The 19,307-nt window shown below is 53.1% G+C and overlaps 1 protein-coding gene across 1 annotated transcript; it reads right to left on the minus strand.

Moving 5' to 3' along the window:
- Positions 1-806: 806 nt before the first annotated feature.
- Positions 807-18,919, minus strand: PSMD2 (proteasome 26S subunit, non-ATPase 2). The gene is made up of 20 exons (XM_038744483.1): positions 18,752-18,919; positions 15,500-15,556; positions 13,434-13,598; positions 11,390-11,511; positions 11,064-11,288; positions 10,790-10,948; positions 10,461-10,605; positions 10,232-10,292; positions 9,781-9,927; positions 9,505-9,611; positions 6,858-6,985; positions 6,650-6,737; positions 6,324-6,486; positions 6,085-6,186; positions 5,094-5,239; positions 4,737-4,820; positions 4,344-4,512; positions 4,162-4,256; positions 2,704-2,830; positions 807-1,200 (listed from the first exon to the last, which is right to left on the minus strand). The coding sequence occupies exons 1-20, from the start codon at positions 18,887-18,889 to the stop codon at positions 899-901; spliced, it is 2,730 nt and encodes a 909-aa protein (XP_038600411.1). The 5' UTR covers positions 18,890-18,919; the 3' UTR covers positions 807-898.
- Positions 18,920-19,307: the final 388 nt, after the last annotated feature.

Consider the following 19,307-nt stretch of genomic DNA (forward strand, 5'->3'; position numbering starts at 1 on the left):
ATTGTCCCACGTGGGGCTCACAGTCTTCATCCCCATTTTCCAGATGAGGTAACAGGCACAGAGAAGTTAATTCATTCATTCATTCATTCAATCGTATTTATTAAGCGCTTACTGTGTGCAGAGCACTGTACTAAGCCCTTGGGAAGTACAAGTCGGCAACATATAAAGACAGTCCCTACCCAACAGTGGGCTCACAGTCTAGAAATAATAATGAGGGCATTTGTTAAGTGCTTTCTATGTGCAAAGCACCGTTCTAAGCGCTGTGGAGGATCCAAGGTGATTGGGTTGTCCCACGGGGGGCTCACAGTTTTAATCCCCATTTTACAGATAATAATAATAATAATAATAATGGCATTTTTTAAGCACTATGTGCAGAGCACTGTTCTAAGCGCTGGGGGGGGATACAAGGTGATCAGGTTGTCTCACGGGGGTGGGGGGGGCTCACAGTCTTAATCCCCATTTTACAGATGAGGTAACCGAGGCTCAGAGAAGTGAAGTGACTTGCCCCAGGTCACACAGCAGACCTGTGGCGGAGCCGGGATCTGAACCCATGACCTCTGAACTCCAAAGCCCGGGCTCTTTTCCACCGAGCCACGCTAAGTGACTTGCCCAAAGTCACACAGCTGGCGGTTGGCGGAGTCGGGATGAATACTCAACGACTACGACTGAATGAACCTTCCCACCCCAAATTCCCACCGGGCTCGTTGAGCACCCCGAGCAGCGTCGCCGCCGTCCCCCGGCCGCCGGCCGAGCTCGCCCGCAGCCCACCGCCGCGGAAAGAAGCCCGGGCCCCGGCTTTGGTGGGGGGATGAGGATCTTTTATTTAACACGGCGGTCGCGCTCGGTAACCGACGGGACGGGGGGAAGCGCCTCCCGCCCGGGCGGCCCCCGGGGCGGCTCAGAGGTCATAATTGGGGTTCTTGCGTAGGATGACGAAGCCCTCCAGGATGGGGGTGACCGGCAGGAACTCCTCGGTGGCCAGCTCGGCCCGCTCCCCGTGGGCCAGCAGCACGGGGGTCGTGTGAGTCTGGAAGCCGGTGATGGTCTTGGGCTTCCCGGCCTGGCCCACCACGTCCACGGCCTGGCCCACGCGCACGGACACGGGCAACGGCCGCAGCTCCTCGTCGAAGGTGACCAGCATGCGCGGCTGCATGGCCGCCACGAGCCCGTACAGCACGTAGTGGGACTTGCCTAGGATGACTGGGGAGAGGGCGGGGGGCGGGGAGGGGCCTCATCAGGCTTAGCGCTTAGTACAGTGCTCTGCACATAGCAAGCGCTCGATAAACGCGATTCATGAGCGGGCACGCCGCCCCGACCTCCTCAACTTTGATGTTACTCTGTTTTGCTTGTCCGTATCGATTCATTTTATTTTGTTAGTATGTTTGGTTTTGTTCTCCGTCTCCCCCTTTTAGACTGTGAGCCCGCTGTTGGGTAGGGACTGTCTCTAGATGCTGCCGACTTGTACTTCCCAAGCGCTTAGTACAGTGCTCTGCACAGAGTAAGCGCTCAATAAATATGATTGATGATGATGGAGCGCTGTTCTAAAAGTGCTGGAGTAGACACAAGTTAATCAGGTTGGAGACAGTTTGTACATATTTATTACCCTATTTATTTATTTATTTTACTTGTACATATCTATTCTATTTATTTTATTCTGTTAGTATGTTTGGTTTTGTTCTCCGTCTCCCCCTTTTAGACTGTGAGCCCACTGTTGGTAGGGACTGTCTCTATATGCTGCCGACTTGTACTTCCCAAGCGCTTAGTACAGTGCTCTGCACAGAGTAAACGCTCAATAAATACGATTGATGATGATGAAGCGCTGTTCTAAAAGTGCTGGAGTAGACACAAGTTAATCAGGTTGGAGACAGCTTGTACGTATTTATTACCCTATTTATTTATTTATTTTACTTGTACATATCTATTCTATTTATTTTATTCTGTTAGTATGTTTGGTTTTGTTCTCTGTCTCCCCCTTTCAGACTGTGATCCCACTGTTGCGTAGGGACCATCTATGTTGCCAACTTGGACTTCCCAAGCGCTCAGTCCAGTGCTCTGCACACAGTAAGCGCCCGATAAATACGATTGATGATGGTGATGCCTTCCTCCCCCTTTCATCCGTCCCTTCAACCGTATTTATCGAGCGCTTACCGTGTGCGGGGCACCGGACTAAGCGCTTGGGAAGCACCAGTCGGCAACAGCTAGGGACGGGCCCTACCCGACGACGGGCTCACGGTCGAGGAGGGGGAGACGGACAACGCAGCTCTCCCCTTCTTCCGGCCCTAATCATCATCAATCGTATTTATCGAGCGCTTACTGTGTGCAGAGCACTGTGCTAAGCGCTTGGGAAGTACAAATTGGCAACCTATAGAGACGGTCCCTACCCAACGGTGGGCTCACAGTCTAAAAGGGGGAGACAGAGAACATTCGCGCTCCGACCCCGACCCCGGGCCCCGCTTTCTTCCCTCCGCTTCCCGGAGACGGGAAGGCCGTAACCGAGCTACGCGCCGAGGAGAAGGGACCTGCCGCTGCCCTGGGACAACGGGGGGGGGGGGGGGGTCCGTTTAGGGCGGCCCTGAAGAAGCGAGGGGCCCGACTCGAGCGACTCTGGGGCCGGGTTTCGGCCCGGCCCCCCTCCAACGGTAGGAAGGAGGCGGCGGGGGGGTCCCGGGAGGGCAACCTCTCCCGGGGTGAGGGGGCACTCACTGTTGCGGACATCGAGGAAGGAGACGAGCACGGTGAGCAGGCCGGCCACGGCCACCTGACTCATCAGCTGCCGGTCGCTGTGGTAGGGGCAGAGCGTCAGGGTGCCCTTCCCCAGGTGTGTCAGGCCCTGGCCGAGACATGGAGGAAGGGGGGGAGAATGCACCTCCCACCACGAGCGGTCTTCCACACCCCCGCCTCCTGGGCTGTCGGGCCTCCCCCGCTCGTCCCGTCGTATTTACTGAGCGCCTGCTGTGTGCAGAGCCCTTCAAGGCCCTGCTGAGAGCTCACCTCCTCCAGGAGGCCTTCCCAGACTGAGCCCCTTCCTTCCTCTCCCCCTCGTCCCCCTCTCCATCCCCCCCATCTTACCTCCTTCCCTTCCCCACAGCACCTGTATATATGTTTGTACATATCTATTCTATTTATTTTATTTTGTTAGTATGTTTGGTTTTGTTCTCTGTCTCCCCCCTTTTAGACTGTGAGCCCACTGTTGGGTAGGGACTGTCTCTATATGTTGCCAATTTGTACTTCCCAAGCGCTTAGTACCAGTGCTCTGCACATAGTAAGCGCTCAATAAATACGAATGATGATGATGCAGAGCGCCGTACTAAGCGCTTAAGGGAAGTACAAGCTGGCAACATACGGAGACGGTCCCTACCTATTTATTTTATTTTGTTAGTGTGTTTGGTTTTGTTCTCTGTGTCCCCCTTTTAGACTGTGAGCCCACTGTTGGGTAGGGACCGTCTCTGTATGTTGCCACCTTGTACTTCCCAAGCGCTTAGTACAGCGCTCTGCACACAGTAAGCGCTCAATAAATACGATTGATGATGATGATACCCAACAACGGGCTCACAGGCTAGACACCCTAGTCTACACCCGTATAATAATACTAGTGTTATTTGTAAAAACCTTACTAGGTGCCAGGCGCTGTACTAAGCGCCGGAGGGGATAAGCAAAATCAAGTTGGACGCACTCCCCGTCCCACGTGGGGCTCACGGCCTCACAATCCCCATTTGACAGATGAGGGGACTGAGGCCCAGAGAAGTGACAGGACTCGCCCAAGGTCACACGGCCGGCAAGCAGCGTGGCTCAGTGGGAAGAGCCCGGGCTTTGGAGTCAGAGGTCATGGGTTCAAATCCCGGCTCCGCCGCTTGTCAGCTGTGTGACTGTGGGCAGGTCCCTTCACTTCTCTGGGCCTCACTTACCTCATCTGGAAAACGGGGATTAAATGTGAGCCCCCAGTGGGACAACCTGATCACCTTGTAACCTCCCCGGCGTTTGGAACAAGTGCTTTGCACATAGTAAGCGCTTAATAAATGCCATTATTACGATTATTAAGTGGCGGAGGCGGGATTAGAACCCATGCCCTTCCATCTCCCAGGCCCGGGCTCCCTCCGCTAGGCCGTGCCAGCCCCGTTTCCCTCGCTCCGACCGCCCGGCGAGAGGGGCACCGTCCTTTACCTGGGCCAGGCGCACCATGAAGAGGTTATTGGGATCCTTGGCGTGATACTGGGCCAGCTGGCGGAGCATGGCTGCCAGGCGGGCATTGTTGGTGCCTAGGAAGGCGAAGGTTTAGCCGTTTTTCAGAGAAAGCCGGGCGAGGTCAACGCCTCCCCCCCGGCCCCCTTCTCCCCGAGACTCACCGCTGCCCACCATGCCCATGGCAAAGATGGAGTTGTAGGAAACCTCCGGGTCGGCGTCGTGGGAGAACTTGCTCAGGGTATCCAGGATGTTCAGCCGGGGGTTGGAGACGGAAATCAGGGCCAGGGCCAGGGGCACCGCCCGCCTCAAGGTGGGCTCCCCGTACCGGAGCTACGAGGGAGGGAGGGAGAGTGGAAGGAAGGATGGAGGGGCCCCAGGCTCACCCCTAACGCCCCGGCAGACCCGTAAGCCAGCCCGAGGGAGCCCGCTCGATATCCCGGATTGGATCGGAAGGTAAAAAGGGACTCCGTTGAACCCCGCGGACAGGGAGCCCCCCAATTCTGGTTAAGCGTCGCCGCCCCGGGTCCCCCGGAGAACCGGGCTCCCTCACTCACCAGGTGTCCGAAGGTGCGCAGGGCCATCTCGGCCCCAATCTCCTCCCCCATGGCGATGAGCGCAATGCCCAACACCGCTACACCCTGCATTGGGGAAGAGAGTGGGCCGAGTGAGCCCAGGGGGGTCCGGGGGCTTCCCCCCGAAACCCCGGGGGGGAGATACCATGGAGCGAGAAAGCTCTCTGCTCTCCTGGGTTCCCTGCCTCAAAAATGCCACCGTTTCATCACAGCCACCCAAACCTTTGCTCACTGCCGAGACAATCCAGGGATCCGGCGGCGTACGCGGCCCTCATCCCTTCCCAATCTTTTCCGGCCCACCCCCATCCAGAAGAGCCCCAAGTCCACCCCCGACCGAACCTGATGAGCCCCCATGTCGGCAGGGGCCTCCTTCTTGTCTTTGTCCTTTTTCTCCTTCTTGTCCTTGTCCTCCTCCTTGTCCTTAGAGTCAAAGTGCTCGCTACAGATGTGGAGAAGCTGCTGGACCTTCAGGACGTTCCCCGAGCCTGAGAAGGAAGAGGAGTCGGAAAGGAGAAGGCGGCCCCGAAGATGGGCACGACTGCCCCGATTCAATCCAACGAGACGGTATTTGTCGAGCGCTCACTGGATGCGCGGCACCGTACTGAACGCTTGGGAGAGTACGATGTAACGGAGTCGGTAGAGACGTGCCCTGCCCAGTCAGGCGGGGACGGACGTTAATATAAAGGAATTACGGCTACGGACATGAGCGTGCGGGTCCGAGGGTGGGATGAATCAAGGGGGCAGATCCAAGCGTGATTAAGAGAAGCAGCGTGGCTCAGTGGGAAAGAGCCCGGGCTTTGGAGTCAGAAGTCATGGGTTCAAATCCCGGCTCCCCCAATTGCCAGCTGGGCGACTTTGGGCAAGTCGCTTAACTTCTCTGGGCCTCAGTTACCTCATCTGTAAAATGGGGATTAAGACTGTGAGCCCCCCGTGGGACAACCTGATCACCTTGTAACCTCCCCAGCGCTTAGAACAGTGCTTTGCACATAGTAAGCGCTTAATAAATGCCATTATTATTATTTTATTATCCAAGCGCAACCATGATGTAGAAGGGTGTGGGAGGTGAGGAAATGAGGGGCTACTTGGGGGAGGCCTCTGGAGGCTCTGAAGGTTGGAGGTCCCACCGAGGCTCGACCCAGGCCCCGGGGTCCAGGGCCCGAGCTCCGTCCCCAGACCGAAGAGCCGCCTGGAGTGACTTGGGAAACCGGCCCGGCGGCGGTCCCCGGGGGTGGAAGAGAAGGTCGAGAGGAGTCGAGCACGGGGCGCGAGAGAGGATGACCGTTGTGGAAGAAGACAAAAGGAAAACCCATCAGACGGGTCACACGCAAACCTGCGTAGGCACACACGTCCACCAGCGTGTTGGCGAAGCTGCGGAACGGCTCCGACACCACCTCCAGCGCTGCCAGGATTGCCTCAATGGCCTCGCCCTTCCCTGGGGATAAAAATTAACACGGTGCCCTCGGAGAACTATGAGGCGCGTCCCTCTTTCCCGCCCAGCCAAGATTCCTCCTCTCCCCGGGGGCCGAGCCGGAGAGCGGGGGGCGAGGTGGGGCGAAGGGGCCCTCTAACCGAGGTGGTTGAGGCCCAGTCCCAGAGGAAGCCAGCGGGCGTACGTGTCCTTGAGCTCGGTCTCCGACTTCTCCATGATGGTCTGGAGGATTGTGGAGGTGACGTCGCCGTTGCAGGAGCCCACGGCGATCATCCCGCACGCCAGGGCTGTCACCCCGGCCACCTGCGGTGGGGAGGCGGGAGGAAACGCAAGTCGGGGAGAGGGACTTGCTCAACCCCTCCCGGGGGGGGCCCTCGGGACAGAGACCCCCCAGTCCTCTCCCAGAGACACCCCTGCCCCCAAGGCCCTCCTCCGCCTTCCCGGTTTCCTTTCCTCCCGTACACACCTCCATGCTGGATTTGGAGTCTCCCATCACAGGCAGCAGGAGCGTCAGGACATCCTCCCGGTTAGAGCCAGCGTAGGCCAGCCCCAGCCTGCGGACACCGGGGAAAGTCCGCGCCCATGACGACCCCCACCCCGAGGCGCGAGGGGAGCCCACGGGGGCCGAGGGAGCAGGAGTGCACGCCGGGAGGGACGGGGAGGGTGGGCCTTACCCAAAAATAGCACCGAGCCGCATGGTGTTGCTGTTGTGGAGGACGTAGTCCGAGAGGAGGGCCAGGGCCGGGTCACACTCATTCCGCACCCCGGAGTTCACGATGCCACATGCCAGGAGAGCCCCCGACTATGGACAGAACAACGAGGATCATCATCATCATCACTCGTATTTATTGAGCGCTTACTGTGTGCAGAGCACTGTACTAAGCGCTTGGGAAGTGCAAACTGGCAACGTATAGAGACAGTCCCTGCCCAACAGTGGGCTCACAGTCTAAAAGGGGGAGACAGAGAACAAAACCAAACATACTAACAAAATCAAATAAATAGAATAGATACGTACAAGTAAAATAAATAGAGTAATAAATATGTACAAACATATATACATATATACAGGTGCTGTGGGGAAGGGAAGGAGGTAAGATGGGGGGGATGGAGAAGGGGACGAGGGGGAGAGGAGGGAAGGGGCTCAGTGTGGGAAGGCCTCCTGGAGGAGGTGAGCTCTCAGTAGGGCCTTGAAGGGAGGAAGAGAGCTAGCTTGGCGGATGGGCAGAGGGAAGGCATTCCAGGCCAGGGGATGACGTGGGCCGGGGGTCGATGGCGGGACAGGCAAGAACGAGGCCCGGTGAGGAGATTAGCAGCAGAGGAGCGGAGGGTGCGGGCTGGGCTATAAGAGAGAAGGGAGGGGAGGTAGGAGGGGGGGGATCCAGCTCAGAGGCCTTGCTTTCTCTCCTCACAGCTCAGCTCTCCCATCCTCCCCTCTCAATCAATGCTATTTAGCATTTACTTTGTGCAGAGCACTGTACTGAGCGCTTGGGGGAGGACATTACAACAGAATTAGCGGACAAGTTCCCTGCCTTTATCAAGCTTAGTCCAGAGGGGGACACAGACATTAATATGAATAATTTGTACTATAAAATTTAAAGACTCTCTATTTATTTATTTATTTATTTTACTTGTACATTTCTATCCTATTTATTTTATTTTGTTGGAATGTTTGGTTCTGTTCTCTGTCTCCCCCTTTTAGACTGTGAGCCCACTGTTGGGTAGGGACTGTCTCTATGTGTTGCCAATTTGTACTTCCCAAGCGTTTAGTACAGTGCTCTGCACACAGTAAGCGCTCAATAAATATGATTGATTGACTGATTGATTAAAGACATGTTCATTCATTCATTCAATCGTATTTATTGAGCGCTTACTGTGCGCAGAGCACGGTACCAAGCGCTTGGGAAGTACAAGTTGGTAACATATAGAGACGGTCCCTACCCAACAGTGGGCTCACGGTCTACAAATAATAATGATGGCATTCGTTAAGCGCTATGTGCAAAGCACTGTTCTAAGCGCTGGAGAGGATACAAGGTGATCGGGTTGTCCCATGGGGGGGCTCACAGTTTTAATCCCCATTTTACAGATAATAATAATAATAATGGCATTTTTTAAGCGCTTACTATGTGCAGAGCACTGTTCTAAGAGCTGGGGGGGTTACAAGGTGATCAAGTTGTCCCATGTGGGGCTCACAGTCTTAATCCCCATTTTACAGATGAGGTAACAGGCACGGAGAAGTGAAGCGACTTTGCCCACAGCTGACAATTGGCGGAGCCGGGATTTGAACCCACGACCTCGGACTCCAAAGCCCGGGCTCTTCCCACTGAGCCACGCTGCTTCTCTAAGTGGTGTAGGGCCGGGGGTGGGGTGAGTATTAAACACCCAAAGGTGACAGATGCAAGTGCACAGATGATTCAGAAGGACGGCGTGCCGGGGGAAAGAGGGCTTAGTCAGGGAAGGCCTTTTGGAGATGTGACCTTCATAATGCTTTGAAGGTGGAGGGAGTGGTGGTCTGGAGAATATGGAGGGGGAGGGAGGTCCGGGCTGGGGGTTGGCGGCAAGATAGACAAGAATGGGGCACAGTGAGTAAGCTGGCGCTAGAAGGGCTGGAGTAGGACAGCAGTGAGGTGAGGAAGGAGGGGGGTGAGCTGTTTGAGCGCTTTAAAGCCAACGGTGAAGAGTTGAGAATCTCCCTTCTGAGTGAGGGCCAGCAGAGAAGGAAGGGAAGAGCCGGGCCTCCACGCCATCATCATCATCATCATCAATCGTATTTATTGAGCGCTTACTATGTGCAGAGCACTGTACTAAGCGCTTGGGAAGTACAAATTGGCAACATATAGAGACAGTCCCTACCCAACAGTGGGCTCACAGTCTGAAAGGGGGAGACAGAGAACAAAACCAAACATACTAACAAAATAAAATAAATAGAATAGATATGTACAAATAAAATAGAGTAAAAAATATGTACAAACATATATACATATATACAGGTGCTGTGGGGAATGGAAGAGGTAAGATGGGGGGATGGAGAGGGGACGAGGGGGGGAGGAAGGAAGGGGCTCAGTCTGGGAAGGCCTCCTGGAGGAGGTGAGCTCTCAGCAGGGCCTTGAAGGGAGGAAGAGAGCTAGCTTGGCGGATGGGCAGAGGGAGGGCATTCCGGGCCCGGGGGATGATGTGAGCCGGGGGTCGACGGCGGGACAGGCGAGAGCGAGGTACGGTGAGGAGATCAGTGGTGGAGGAGCGGAGGAAAGGGATGTGCCCCCACGGCCCAGGTATCCGTGAAGGGGGCGGGGAAGGAGGAGGGCAGTTACAGCCCAGGCCCACCTTGATGTAGTCTTCCGAGGAGTAGAGGTACTTGTCTATTTGGGTGAGACCGCCGTCCACATCCCACAGCAGGATCATGCCCAGGGAAGCAGCGGCGCTCAGCATCCCTGCACCCGAAGGAAACCCGTCAACGGGGCGGGCGCCGACTACCCCCCGACCCGGACGCCGCGAGACCAGGGACAAGGCTCCCGCGCACAGGGAGTGGAAACACTGGGGAGGGAGGCTGGAGCGGCTGAGGAAGGAAGGGGAAAAAGGACAAAGAAAAGAGGGTCTCACCGTGGTCTTTGTTCTTGTACAACCACTTGTTGCCGTCGTCGGTGAGCAGCTTGTCCTGGCCGAAGGCCGCGTTGACGAAGCCGTTGACAAAGGAGGAGGCCAGGTTCATCCGAGCCGAGTCCACCTGCGACCCACTGCCCCCAAACCCTGCGGGGGAGATGAGGTAGAAAGGGGCGGGGAGAGGCGGGTCAGAGCAGAGGGGGAGACTGAGACCCGTCGCTCAGCCCCCCGCTTCTTATCGGCATCTTTCCAGAAACCGAGAGCTGCCCGGCTGTCCTCAGGGCAGCATTCCAGTCTCATCCGCCCGTGCCCTCCCCCCAGAATCGGGGCAGCTCGGCGATGGGGAATCTGGGATCCAAGGCGGCCCAGGCACCGGTCCCCTCGTCCCTCCGGCCCCCCACTCTCACAACAGAGAGCCTCTCCACCGTCCCGTACCGTTGCGGCTACTCACGGTTGTTTTCCAGGTGGGTTTTGTAGATGTCATCGGGTACTTTGGGCTCCATTATGTCCAACTGGAGGAGAGAAGCGGGGTCGGTCAACACCACCGCGCAACCCGGCAAAGAGCCCAGGCAGCCCACCTAAACCCTAACATCCCGGGGCCCAGCCGACTCGGCCAGAAGCAGCTGGGGCCAGAGTCTCGTAACTAAATGATCCCGGGGAGAAGGGAAGGGCGGTCTCACCTCTCGGGCTAGTGCCAGGAAGTTGCTGTTGAGCTGCACGTTGGACATGATCTCCGTCAGGTCCTCGTACTCCTCCACGTCTTCACTCAGTTCCAGGAACACCCCGTGCCGGCCCAGCATGAACGCCATCTGCTTCTGCACGACCCTGGGAGGAGGAGTCAGGCCAAGGCGGAGGCCGTCAGCTCCCGGGGCCAGACCCCCCGGGGCGGCTCCCACCTCGCCTCATCCGATTCAGGCCCCGGCCGGCCAAATCCACCGACCCCCCCGGCTCTGAACCGGGCTCCGACCGTCCCCGGGTCTGAAGCCCGGTGCCCCCCGATCTCACATACACATCCTTGCACGAGGTGAAGATGTCTTCCACCAACTCCATGTCGTTGAGCATCAGAGCCAACCGCAGGGCCTCCGGGAAACGGCTGAACTTGCGGAAGACGCCCAGGGCGCAGCGCAGCAGGGCTGAGTTCTCGGGCTCTGGGACGTAGCTCACGCAGCTGCAGCCGGGAAGCCAGGCGGGCGTCACCGCACGGGCCTCGCCCCCCGGGCCTAGCGCGGGTCGCCCGTCGGCTCCCCCGCGCCGCTGCCCTCCCTCCATCTCCCGCTGCTCACCTGGTGAGGTAGAGGCACACCTTGGCGTACGCGTTTTCATCGATATCCTTCTCCAGCATGTCCATCTGCTCGATCTCCATGAGCAGGTCACAGGCCTCGTGCTCCGCGTTGTGCGCCATGTTGTAGGGGACGATCTCCTTCACCAGCGTTAGCAGCGGTTCCCGCTGGGCCTTCTCCGCCTCATCCAGCTCCTGCCACTCCTTGGCCACCTCTCCCGCCAGGTGCCTGGGAACGGACTCCGAACCATCACGGGGCGGAGGCGGCTGCCCCGGGACCCCCTCCCCGTGGGGAAGGACACGCTCCTGGGACTCCGGCCCCGAACATACCTGACATACTCATGGCCCCACGACGCCAGCTCCTCCTGGGAGCCCACAAGCCGATACTTGAGGCATTCCCGCTCCCCACTCATAGTCATGGCCAGGACGGAGATGATGTCTGCTGCAAATCGCTGGGAAGAGACCCCCCGGCCCAGAAAGGGGTGAAGTCACGGTGAGGAGGGCCGAGAGAACTACCAGTCCAGCCGACCAGAAGGAGAGGTCCCGGAGACGGGCGGGAAGCCGAAGCCTCTCCTCCCTCGGCTCCCATTTCAGTCAGTCCCCTTACCATCCTCCCTGTCCCCAAAGCCGAGAGCTCGGCGTCCTCCGTGACCCCTCGCTCTCCTTCCATCTCACATTTCACTTGATCCATCACTGGCAGATCCTGCCCATTCTTCCTCCCAGACATCTCCCCAATCCTTCCTTTCCCCTCTTCTTCGGTCTCAGCTCTGGTCACAGAGTGGCTAGCCTAATTTTGCACCAGCCTCCATGCTGGTCTCCCTGCTTCCCATCTGCACTACACCAACCATCATCTCCTTGAAGACTCACTCAGCACCAAACCTTCCACTGGCTCACCATGTGTCCCCCGTCAAGCAAAAAATTCTTCAATATCTGCTCTCTCCACCAATTCATCCCCACCCTCCACATTTCTTCTCTTCGGCTCTCTTGGTTCCACCCCAACGAACCTCCTTCCCACACCTCACTCACACTGTTCCCCCAGCTTGGAACTCCCTCCCCAATTCCAACAGCCCTCCCGAAAGCCCATCTGCTCCAAAAAGCCTTTGTTGATTTACTTTAAAGACCTCAAGTTATACCACCCCATCAGCCATTTTGAGAATTTAGGGACTTATCTGCACCTCTCCTGTCCCTACATTTATTCAACTGTACATTTAGACTACTCTTATTTGTAAATATTTTTATGGCCAGCTCCTCCATTAAGAGTGTAAGCTCTCTGTTGGTAGGGAAGTGCCACTTCTTTATTTTGTACTTCCCAAGCACTTAGTGGAGAGCACTGAACCCTCTACTGAACTCTGAATTCTGCTGCCAGGATCACCTTTGTGCAGAAATGCCCTGGGCACGTTACTCCCCTCCTCAAAAATCTCCAGTGGCTACCGGTCAACCTATGCATCAGGCAAAAACTCCTCACCCTCGGCTTCAAGGCTGTCCATCCCCTCTCCCCCTCCTACTGAGAGCTCACCTCCTCCAGGAGGCCTTCCCACACTGAGCCCCCTCTTTCCTCTCCCCTTCCCCATCTCCTCCACCCTACCCCCTTCCCCTCCCCACAGCCCCTGTATATATGTTTGTACATATTACTCTTATTTATTTTACTTGTACATATTTACTATTCTATTTATTTTGTTCATGATGTGCATCTAGCTTTACTTCTATTTATTCTGATGACTTGACCCCTGTCCACAGGTCTTGTTTTGTTGTCTGTCTCCCTCTTCTAGACTGTGAGCCCGCTGTTGGGTAGGGACCATCTCTATATGTGCCAAACTTGTACTTTCTCAAGTGCTTAGTACAGTGCTCTGCACACAGTAAGCGCTCAATAAATATGAATGAATGAACTCAGTGGCTGTTCGATATAGGCTATCATCATTACTAACCCTCACCCCTAAATTGCTGATGCAAATGATGGCAAAAAAGTGACTTTGGCTTACTCAAACCTGGTCTTGGCTGCAGATTTTTTTCCCCCCCTAATTGTTTAGGGTCTGAAGGTCTCCCCGAAACCAGTAGCGCTCTGAAAATACCACTGATTTTAACCCCAAAATAGGACCAGGAGAGAGAGGACTTCTAGAGTCCTAAAATCTGTCATTTTGATTATTGAATTTCTGACTTGCCTTTGATGTGATGTGGAACGGACTCTTACTGTTCTGTGTGTCTATCCACCCCTATTCCCCATGAGCCCCTCACGGGCACAGAGACTATGCCTGAATTGATTTTCTCGTAGTAGCCCCGGTGTTTAGTACAGTCCCTCAACGCAAGGCTTAATAAAAGTCAACGACAAAATAAAACAACCCTGACCCCTCCCACGCAGCCCTCCTTGGTGTCTTACCTTGTTCTCACCAGGGGCCATATTCTCGTAGATCTCCTTCAGCTTGCCGTAATGCGGACGCAAAAACTTCAGGGGCTTGGGAACTGAAGTCATGGAGGTTGTGGAGGAGCGGATCTGCCGCCGCAACTCCTCCAGGGCTGGTCGGTACAGGGACGTGTCCTTCTCCTGGGGACGGTGAGGGTGGAGAGGAGCTCAGGAAAGGAGGTACCACAGGAGGAGAGTGGAGGGGGATGCTCATAATGAGCGGTCTTCTCCGTGAGGCCCATTCTCCGCCTAATCACCCCACTCCTCCTCCGGGAAGTGATGGGTCCAACCCCAAGTCTAGGAAGCAACTTGGACTTCCCAAACGCTTAGTACAGTGCTCTGCACACAGTAAGCGCTCAATAAATACGATTGATTGATTGATTGAAGCAGCACGGCCCAGTGGAAAGAGCACAGACCCGGGAGTCAGACAGTCTTGGGTCCTCATCCCGGCTCCGCTGCTTGTCAGCTGCGTGACCCTGGGCAAGTCACTTCCCTTTTCTAAGCCTCAGTTTCCTTCAACTGTAAAGTAGGGATTCAATATCTGTTCTCCCTCACTTCATTTCTCTGTCCCTCAGTTATCTCATCTGTAAAATGGGAGTTAAGACCGGGAGACCCGGGAATCAGACAGTCTTGGGTTCTCATCCCGGCTCCACCGCTTGTCAGCTGCGTGACCCCGGGCAAGTCACTTCCCCTCTCTAAGCCTCAGTTTCCTCAACTGTAAAGTAGGGATTCAATACCTGTTCTTCCTCACTTCATTTCTCTGTCCCTCAGTTATCTCATCTGTAAAATGGGAGCCCCATGTGGGACACGGACTGTGTCCAACCTGATTATCCTGACTCTATCCCAGTGCTTACATCAGTGTTTGACCTATAGTAGGCACTTAAATACCATCATCATTATTATTATTATTAAGATAAACAGGTGCATGGTGACAAGGGAAAGTCACACACTGAGACAGAACTCCTCAATTCTTCCAACTGCCCACCTAAGCGTCCACTCTCAGAACCAAAATGAACACACCCAGTAAAGAATAATAACAATGATGATGGTATTTGTTAAGCGCTTACTATGCACCAGCCACTGTACTAAGACCATCAGGTTGGACTTGGTCCCTGTCCCATATGGGACTCACAATCTCGATCCCCATTTCACGGATGAAGTGAAGTGACTTCATTCATTCAGTCGTATTTATTGAGCGCTTACTGTGTGCAGAGCACTGGACTAAGCGCTTGGGAAGTACAAGTTTGCAACATATAGAGACTGTCCCTACCCAACAGCAGGCTCACAGTCTAGAAGGGGGAGACAGACAACAAAACATATAAACCAAAGAAAATAAATAGAATAAAAATGTACAAGTAAAATAGAGTAATAAATATGTACACTATTTACAATACAACATGTACATATAAATATATACATAATATATATGACTGAAATGTATATATGTACATATATTGTACACGTAAAATATAAATATGTACAATATGTGACTTGCCCACGGTCACAAAGCAGACAAGTGGCCGAGGCCGGATTAGAACCCTGTGAGCATTGGTGGTTCAGTGGGAAAATCTCGCCTCCCACGCGGGAGACCCGGGTTCAATTTCCGGCCAATGCAGATGTTTTCCAGCGCTTAGAACAGTGCTTTGCGCATAGTAAGCGCTTAATAAATGCCATCATCATCATTATTATTATTATTATTATTAACCCACGCCCTTCTAACTCCAGGCCTGTGCTCTAGCCACTCCACCACGCTGCTTCTCACGCTTCTTTGGGGAAGCGATGTGACTTAACGGCAACAGCGCCGGACTCGGAGTCAGAGGGCCTGGGTCCCCACCCCACATTAGACAAGAGATGGAGCCAGGATTAGAACCCACGACCTTCTGACCCCCAGGCCCACGGTCGACCCACTAGGCCACGCTGCGTCTCAGAGGCCCCCCCTTGTCCGTCCCAACGTGGGAACAGCTACCCGGGGAGGCGCAGGGATGTGGGAATGGGGAAGATGGAAGCGGTGAGGACACCGCCTCACCGAGACTGTGACTCACCCCCAGTCGCTCCACCAGCATCTCCAGTTCATCCTGAAGCTGTTTGTCTTCTTCAGACTGGAAGAGGGCAGAGAGTGATTAGTAACGTCTGTCTCCCGCTCTAGACTGTGAGCTCCTTGTGGGCAGGGGATGTGTTGGATTCAATTGTATTTATTGAGCGCTTACTGTGTACAGAGCACTGGATTAATCGCTTGGGAAGTACAATTCAGCAACGAATGGAGACAATCCCTGCCCACAACGAGCTCACTGCCTAGAAGGGAATGTACTAGTGTATTCATTCATTCAATCGTATTTATTGAGCGCTTACTGTGAGCAGAGCACTGTACTAAGAGCTTGGGAAGTACAAATGGACAACATACAGAGATGGTCCCTACCCAACAACGGGTTCACAGTCTAGAAGGGGGAGACTGACAACAAAACAAAACAGGTAGAGAGTGTACTCTCCCAGGCGCTTAGTCCAGTGCTTTGCACGCAGAAAGCGCTCAATAATAAGAAAAAGGAAGCACCCAGAAAGTGCTCAATAAATGCGATTATTATTACTAATACTCGTAATAATAAGAAAAAGGGAGCACCCAGAAAGTGCTCAATAAATGTGATTATCCTTGTCATTAATACTCATAATAATAAAAAATGGAAGTACCCAGAAAGCGCTCAATAAATGCGGTTATTATTATTATTAATACTCATAATAATAAGAAAAAGGATGCACCCAGAAAGCACTCAATAAATGCGATTATCTTTATCATTAATGCTCATAATAAGAAAAAGGAAGCACCCAGAAAGCGCTCAATAAATGCGGTTATTATTAATACTCGCAATTATAAGAAAAAAGGAGCACCCAGAAAGTGCTCAATAAATGTGATTATTATTAATACTCGCAATAATAAGAAAAAGGAGGCACCCAGAAAGCGCTCAATAAATACGGCTATTATTACTAATACTCACAATAATAAGAAAATGGAGGCACCCAGAAAGCGCTCAATAAATACGGCTTTTATTACTAATATTCGTAATAATAAGAAAAAGGAAGCACCCAGAAAGCACTCAATAAATACGGTTATTATTAGTACTCGTAATAATAAGAAAAAAGGAGCACCCAGAAAGCTCAATAAATGTGGTTATTATTATTACTAATACTCGTAATAATAAGAAAAAGGAGGCACCCAGAAAGCGCTCAATAAATACGGCTATTATTACTAATACTCGCAATAATAAGAAAAAGGAGGCACCCAGAAAGCGCTCAATAAATACGGCTATTATTACTAATACTCGTAATAATAAGAAAAAGGAAGCACAAAGAAAGCGCTCAATAAATACGGTTATTATTAATACTCGCAATAATAAGAAAAAAGGAGCACCCAGAAAGCGCTCAATAAATGCGGTTATTATTATTAATACTTGTAATAATAAGAAAAAGGAGGCACCCAGAAAGCGCTCAATAAATACGGCTATTATTACTAATCCTCGCAATAATAAGAAAAAGGAGGCACCCAGAAAGCGCTCAATAAATACGGCTACTATTACTAATACTCGTAATAAGAAGAAAAAGGAGGCACCCAGAGAGCGCTCAATAAATACGGCTATTATTACTAATACTCGTAATAATAAGAAAAAGGAAGCACCCAGGAAGCGCTCAGTAAATGCGGTTATTATTAATACTCGTAATAATAAGAAAAAAGGAGCACCCAGAAAGCGCTCAAGAAATGCGGTTATTATTATTAATACTCGTAATAATAAGAAAAAAGGGGCACCCAGAAAGCGCTCAATAAATACGGTTAATACTCGTAATAAGAAAAATGGAGCACCCAGAAAGCGCTCAATAAATGCGGTTATTATTATTATTAATACTCGTAATAAGAAAAAGGAGGCACCCAGAAAGCGCACAATAAATACGGCTACTATTACTAACACTCGCAATAATAAGAAAAAGGAGGCACCCAGAAAGCGTTCAATAAATATGGCTATTATTACTAATATTCGTAATATTAAGAAAAAGGAGGCACCCAGAAAGAGCTCAATAAATACGGTTATTATTAATACTAGTAATAATAAGAAAAAGGAGCACCCAAAAAGCGCTCAATAAATGCGGTTATTATTATTAATGCTCGTAATAATAAGAAAGAGGCATCCAGAAAGCGCTCAATAAATACAGCTATTATTACTAAGACTCGCAATAATAAGAAAAAGGAGGCACCCAGAGAGCGCTCAATAAATACGGCTATTATTACTAATACTCGTAATAATAAGAAAAAGAAAGCACCCCAAAAGCGCTCAATAAATACGGCTGTTATTACTAATACTCGTAATAATAAGAAAAAGGAAGCACCCAGAAAGCGCTCAGTAAATACGGTTATTATTATTATTAATACTCGTAATAAGAAAAAGGAGGCACCCAGACAGCGCTCAATAAATGCGGTTATTATTATTAATACTTGTAATAAGAAAAAGGAGGCACCCAGAAAGCGCTCAATCAATCAATCAATCATATTTATTGAGCGCTTACTATGTGCAGAGCACTGTACTAAGCGCTTGGGAAGTACAAATTGGCAACATATACAGTCCCTACCCAACAGTGGGCTCACAGTCTAAAAGGGGGAGACAGAGAACAAAACCAAACCTACTGACAAAATAAAATAAATAGAATAGATATGTACAAGTAATAAATGCGGTTATTATTATTAATGCTTGTAATAAGAAAAAGGAGGCACCCAGAAAGCTCTCAATAAATGCGGTTATTATTAATACTCGTAATAATAAGAAAAAAGGAGCACCCAGAAAGCGCTCAACAAATGCGGTTATTATTATTATTAATACTCGTAATAAGAAAAAGGAGGCACCCAGACAGCGCTCAATAAATGCGGTTATTATTATTATTGTTATTATTAATACTCGTGATAATAAGGAAAAAGGAGGCACCCAGAAAGCGCTCAATAAATGCGGTGATGATGCTCATTACTAGTGGCCGCCGGCCACCCGGGCCGCAGGGCATGCTGGGAGGCCGAGGATGAACCAAAGTGGGCAGCCCGGGCCCCGAAGGATTCTGGGTAGAAGGGGCGGTGGGCCGAATCTGAGGCGGAGGCCCGGGGCCCGGGGTCCCGGGCTCTGTCCTCCGGGATTGGGGGACCGGAGGGCGCTTTCTGAGGAGAAGGAGAAGCAGGCTGGGGTCGGGGGGTGGGAAGGCGAGGCCTGCGGGGCCGGCAGTGACTCAGCCTTCGTCCGGACAGGACCGGACCGGAGGGCCTCGAACCTCACCAACTCTTGCTCCTTATCCTTGTCCTTGTCTCCCGGGTCCCGCCTGTCCTTTCCGCCCGTCTTCTCCTCGGGGCCCCCGGGGGTCACCGGCTGAGCCGGCGGCGGCTGCGACGCCTTATTCCGCCCGCCCTCCTCCATCGCGCGCTACCGCCCGGGACTGCGCAGGCGCGGCCACCCCTCCCCACACACAGTTGGGCCCGTCCGGGGCTGCGCATGCGCCCCCTTCCCGTCAGTTGGGCCCGTCCGGGACTGCGCATGCGCCCCCTGCCCGTCATTTGGCCCTGATCCTCGCGGCGCCTTACTCCGCCCGCCCTCCTCCATCGCACGCGCTACTGCCCGGGACTGCGCATGCGCCCCCTCCCCGTCATTTGGCCCCAATCTTTGCGACGCCTTACTCCGCCCGCCCTCCTCCATCCCACGCGCTACCGCCCGGAACTGCGCATGCGCCCCCCTCCCCGTCAGTTGGCCCTAATCCTTGCGACGCCTAATTCCGCCCGCCCTCCTCCATCGTGCGCGCTAAAGCCCGGGACTGCGCATGCGCTCCGTCCCCGTCAAT

Source organism: Tachyglossus aculeatus, chromosome 1 (assembly GCF_015852505.1).
Source record: "Tachyglossus aculeatus isolate mTacAcu1 chromosome 1, mTacAcu1.pri, whole genome shotgun sequence".
Classification (NCBI taxonomy): domain Eukaryota; kingdom Metazoa; phylum Chordata; class Mammalia; order Monotremata; family Tachyglossidae; genus Tachyglossus; species Tachyglossus aculeatus.

Excerpts from the sequence above, each read along its gene's own strand:
- PSMD2 (XM_038744483.1), bottom strand. The coding sequence starts at position 18,889 with ATGGAGGAGGGCGGGCGGAATAAGGCGTCGCAGCCGCCGCCGGCTCAG. Across the intron at positions 10,949-11,063 it reads GTGTGCCTCTACCTCACCAG|CTGCGTGAGCTACGTCCCAG; the intron begins GTGAGCAGCGGG and ends TCCCGGCTGCAG. Across the intron at positions 1,201-2,703 it reads CTTCCTCGATGTCCGCAACA|TCATCCTAGGCAAGTCCCAC; the intron begins GTGAGTGCCCCC and ends CCCTCTCCCCAG.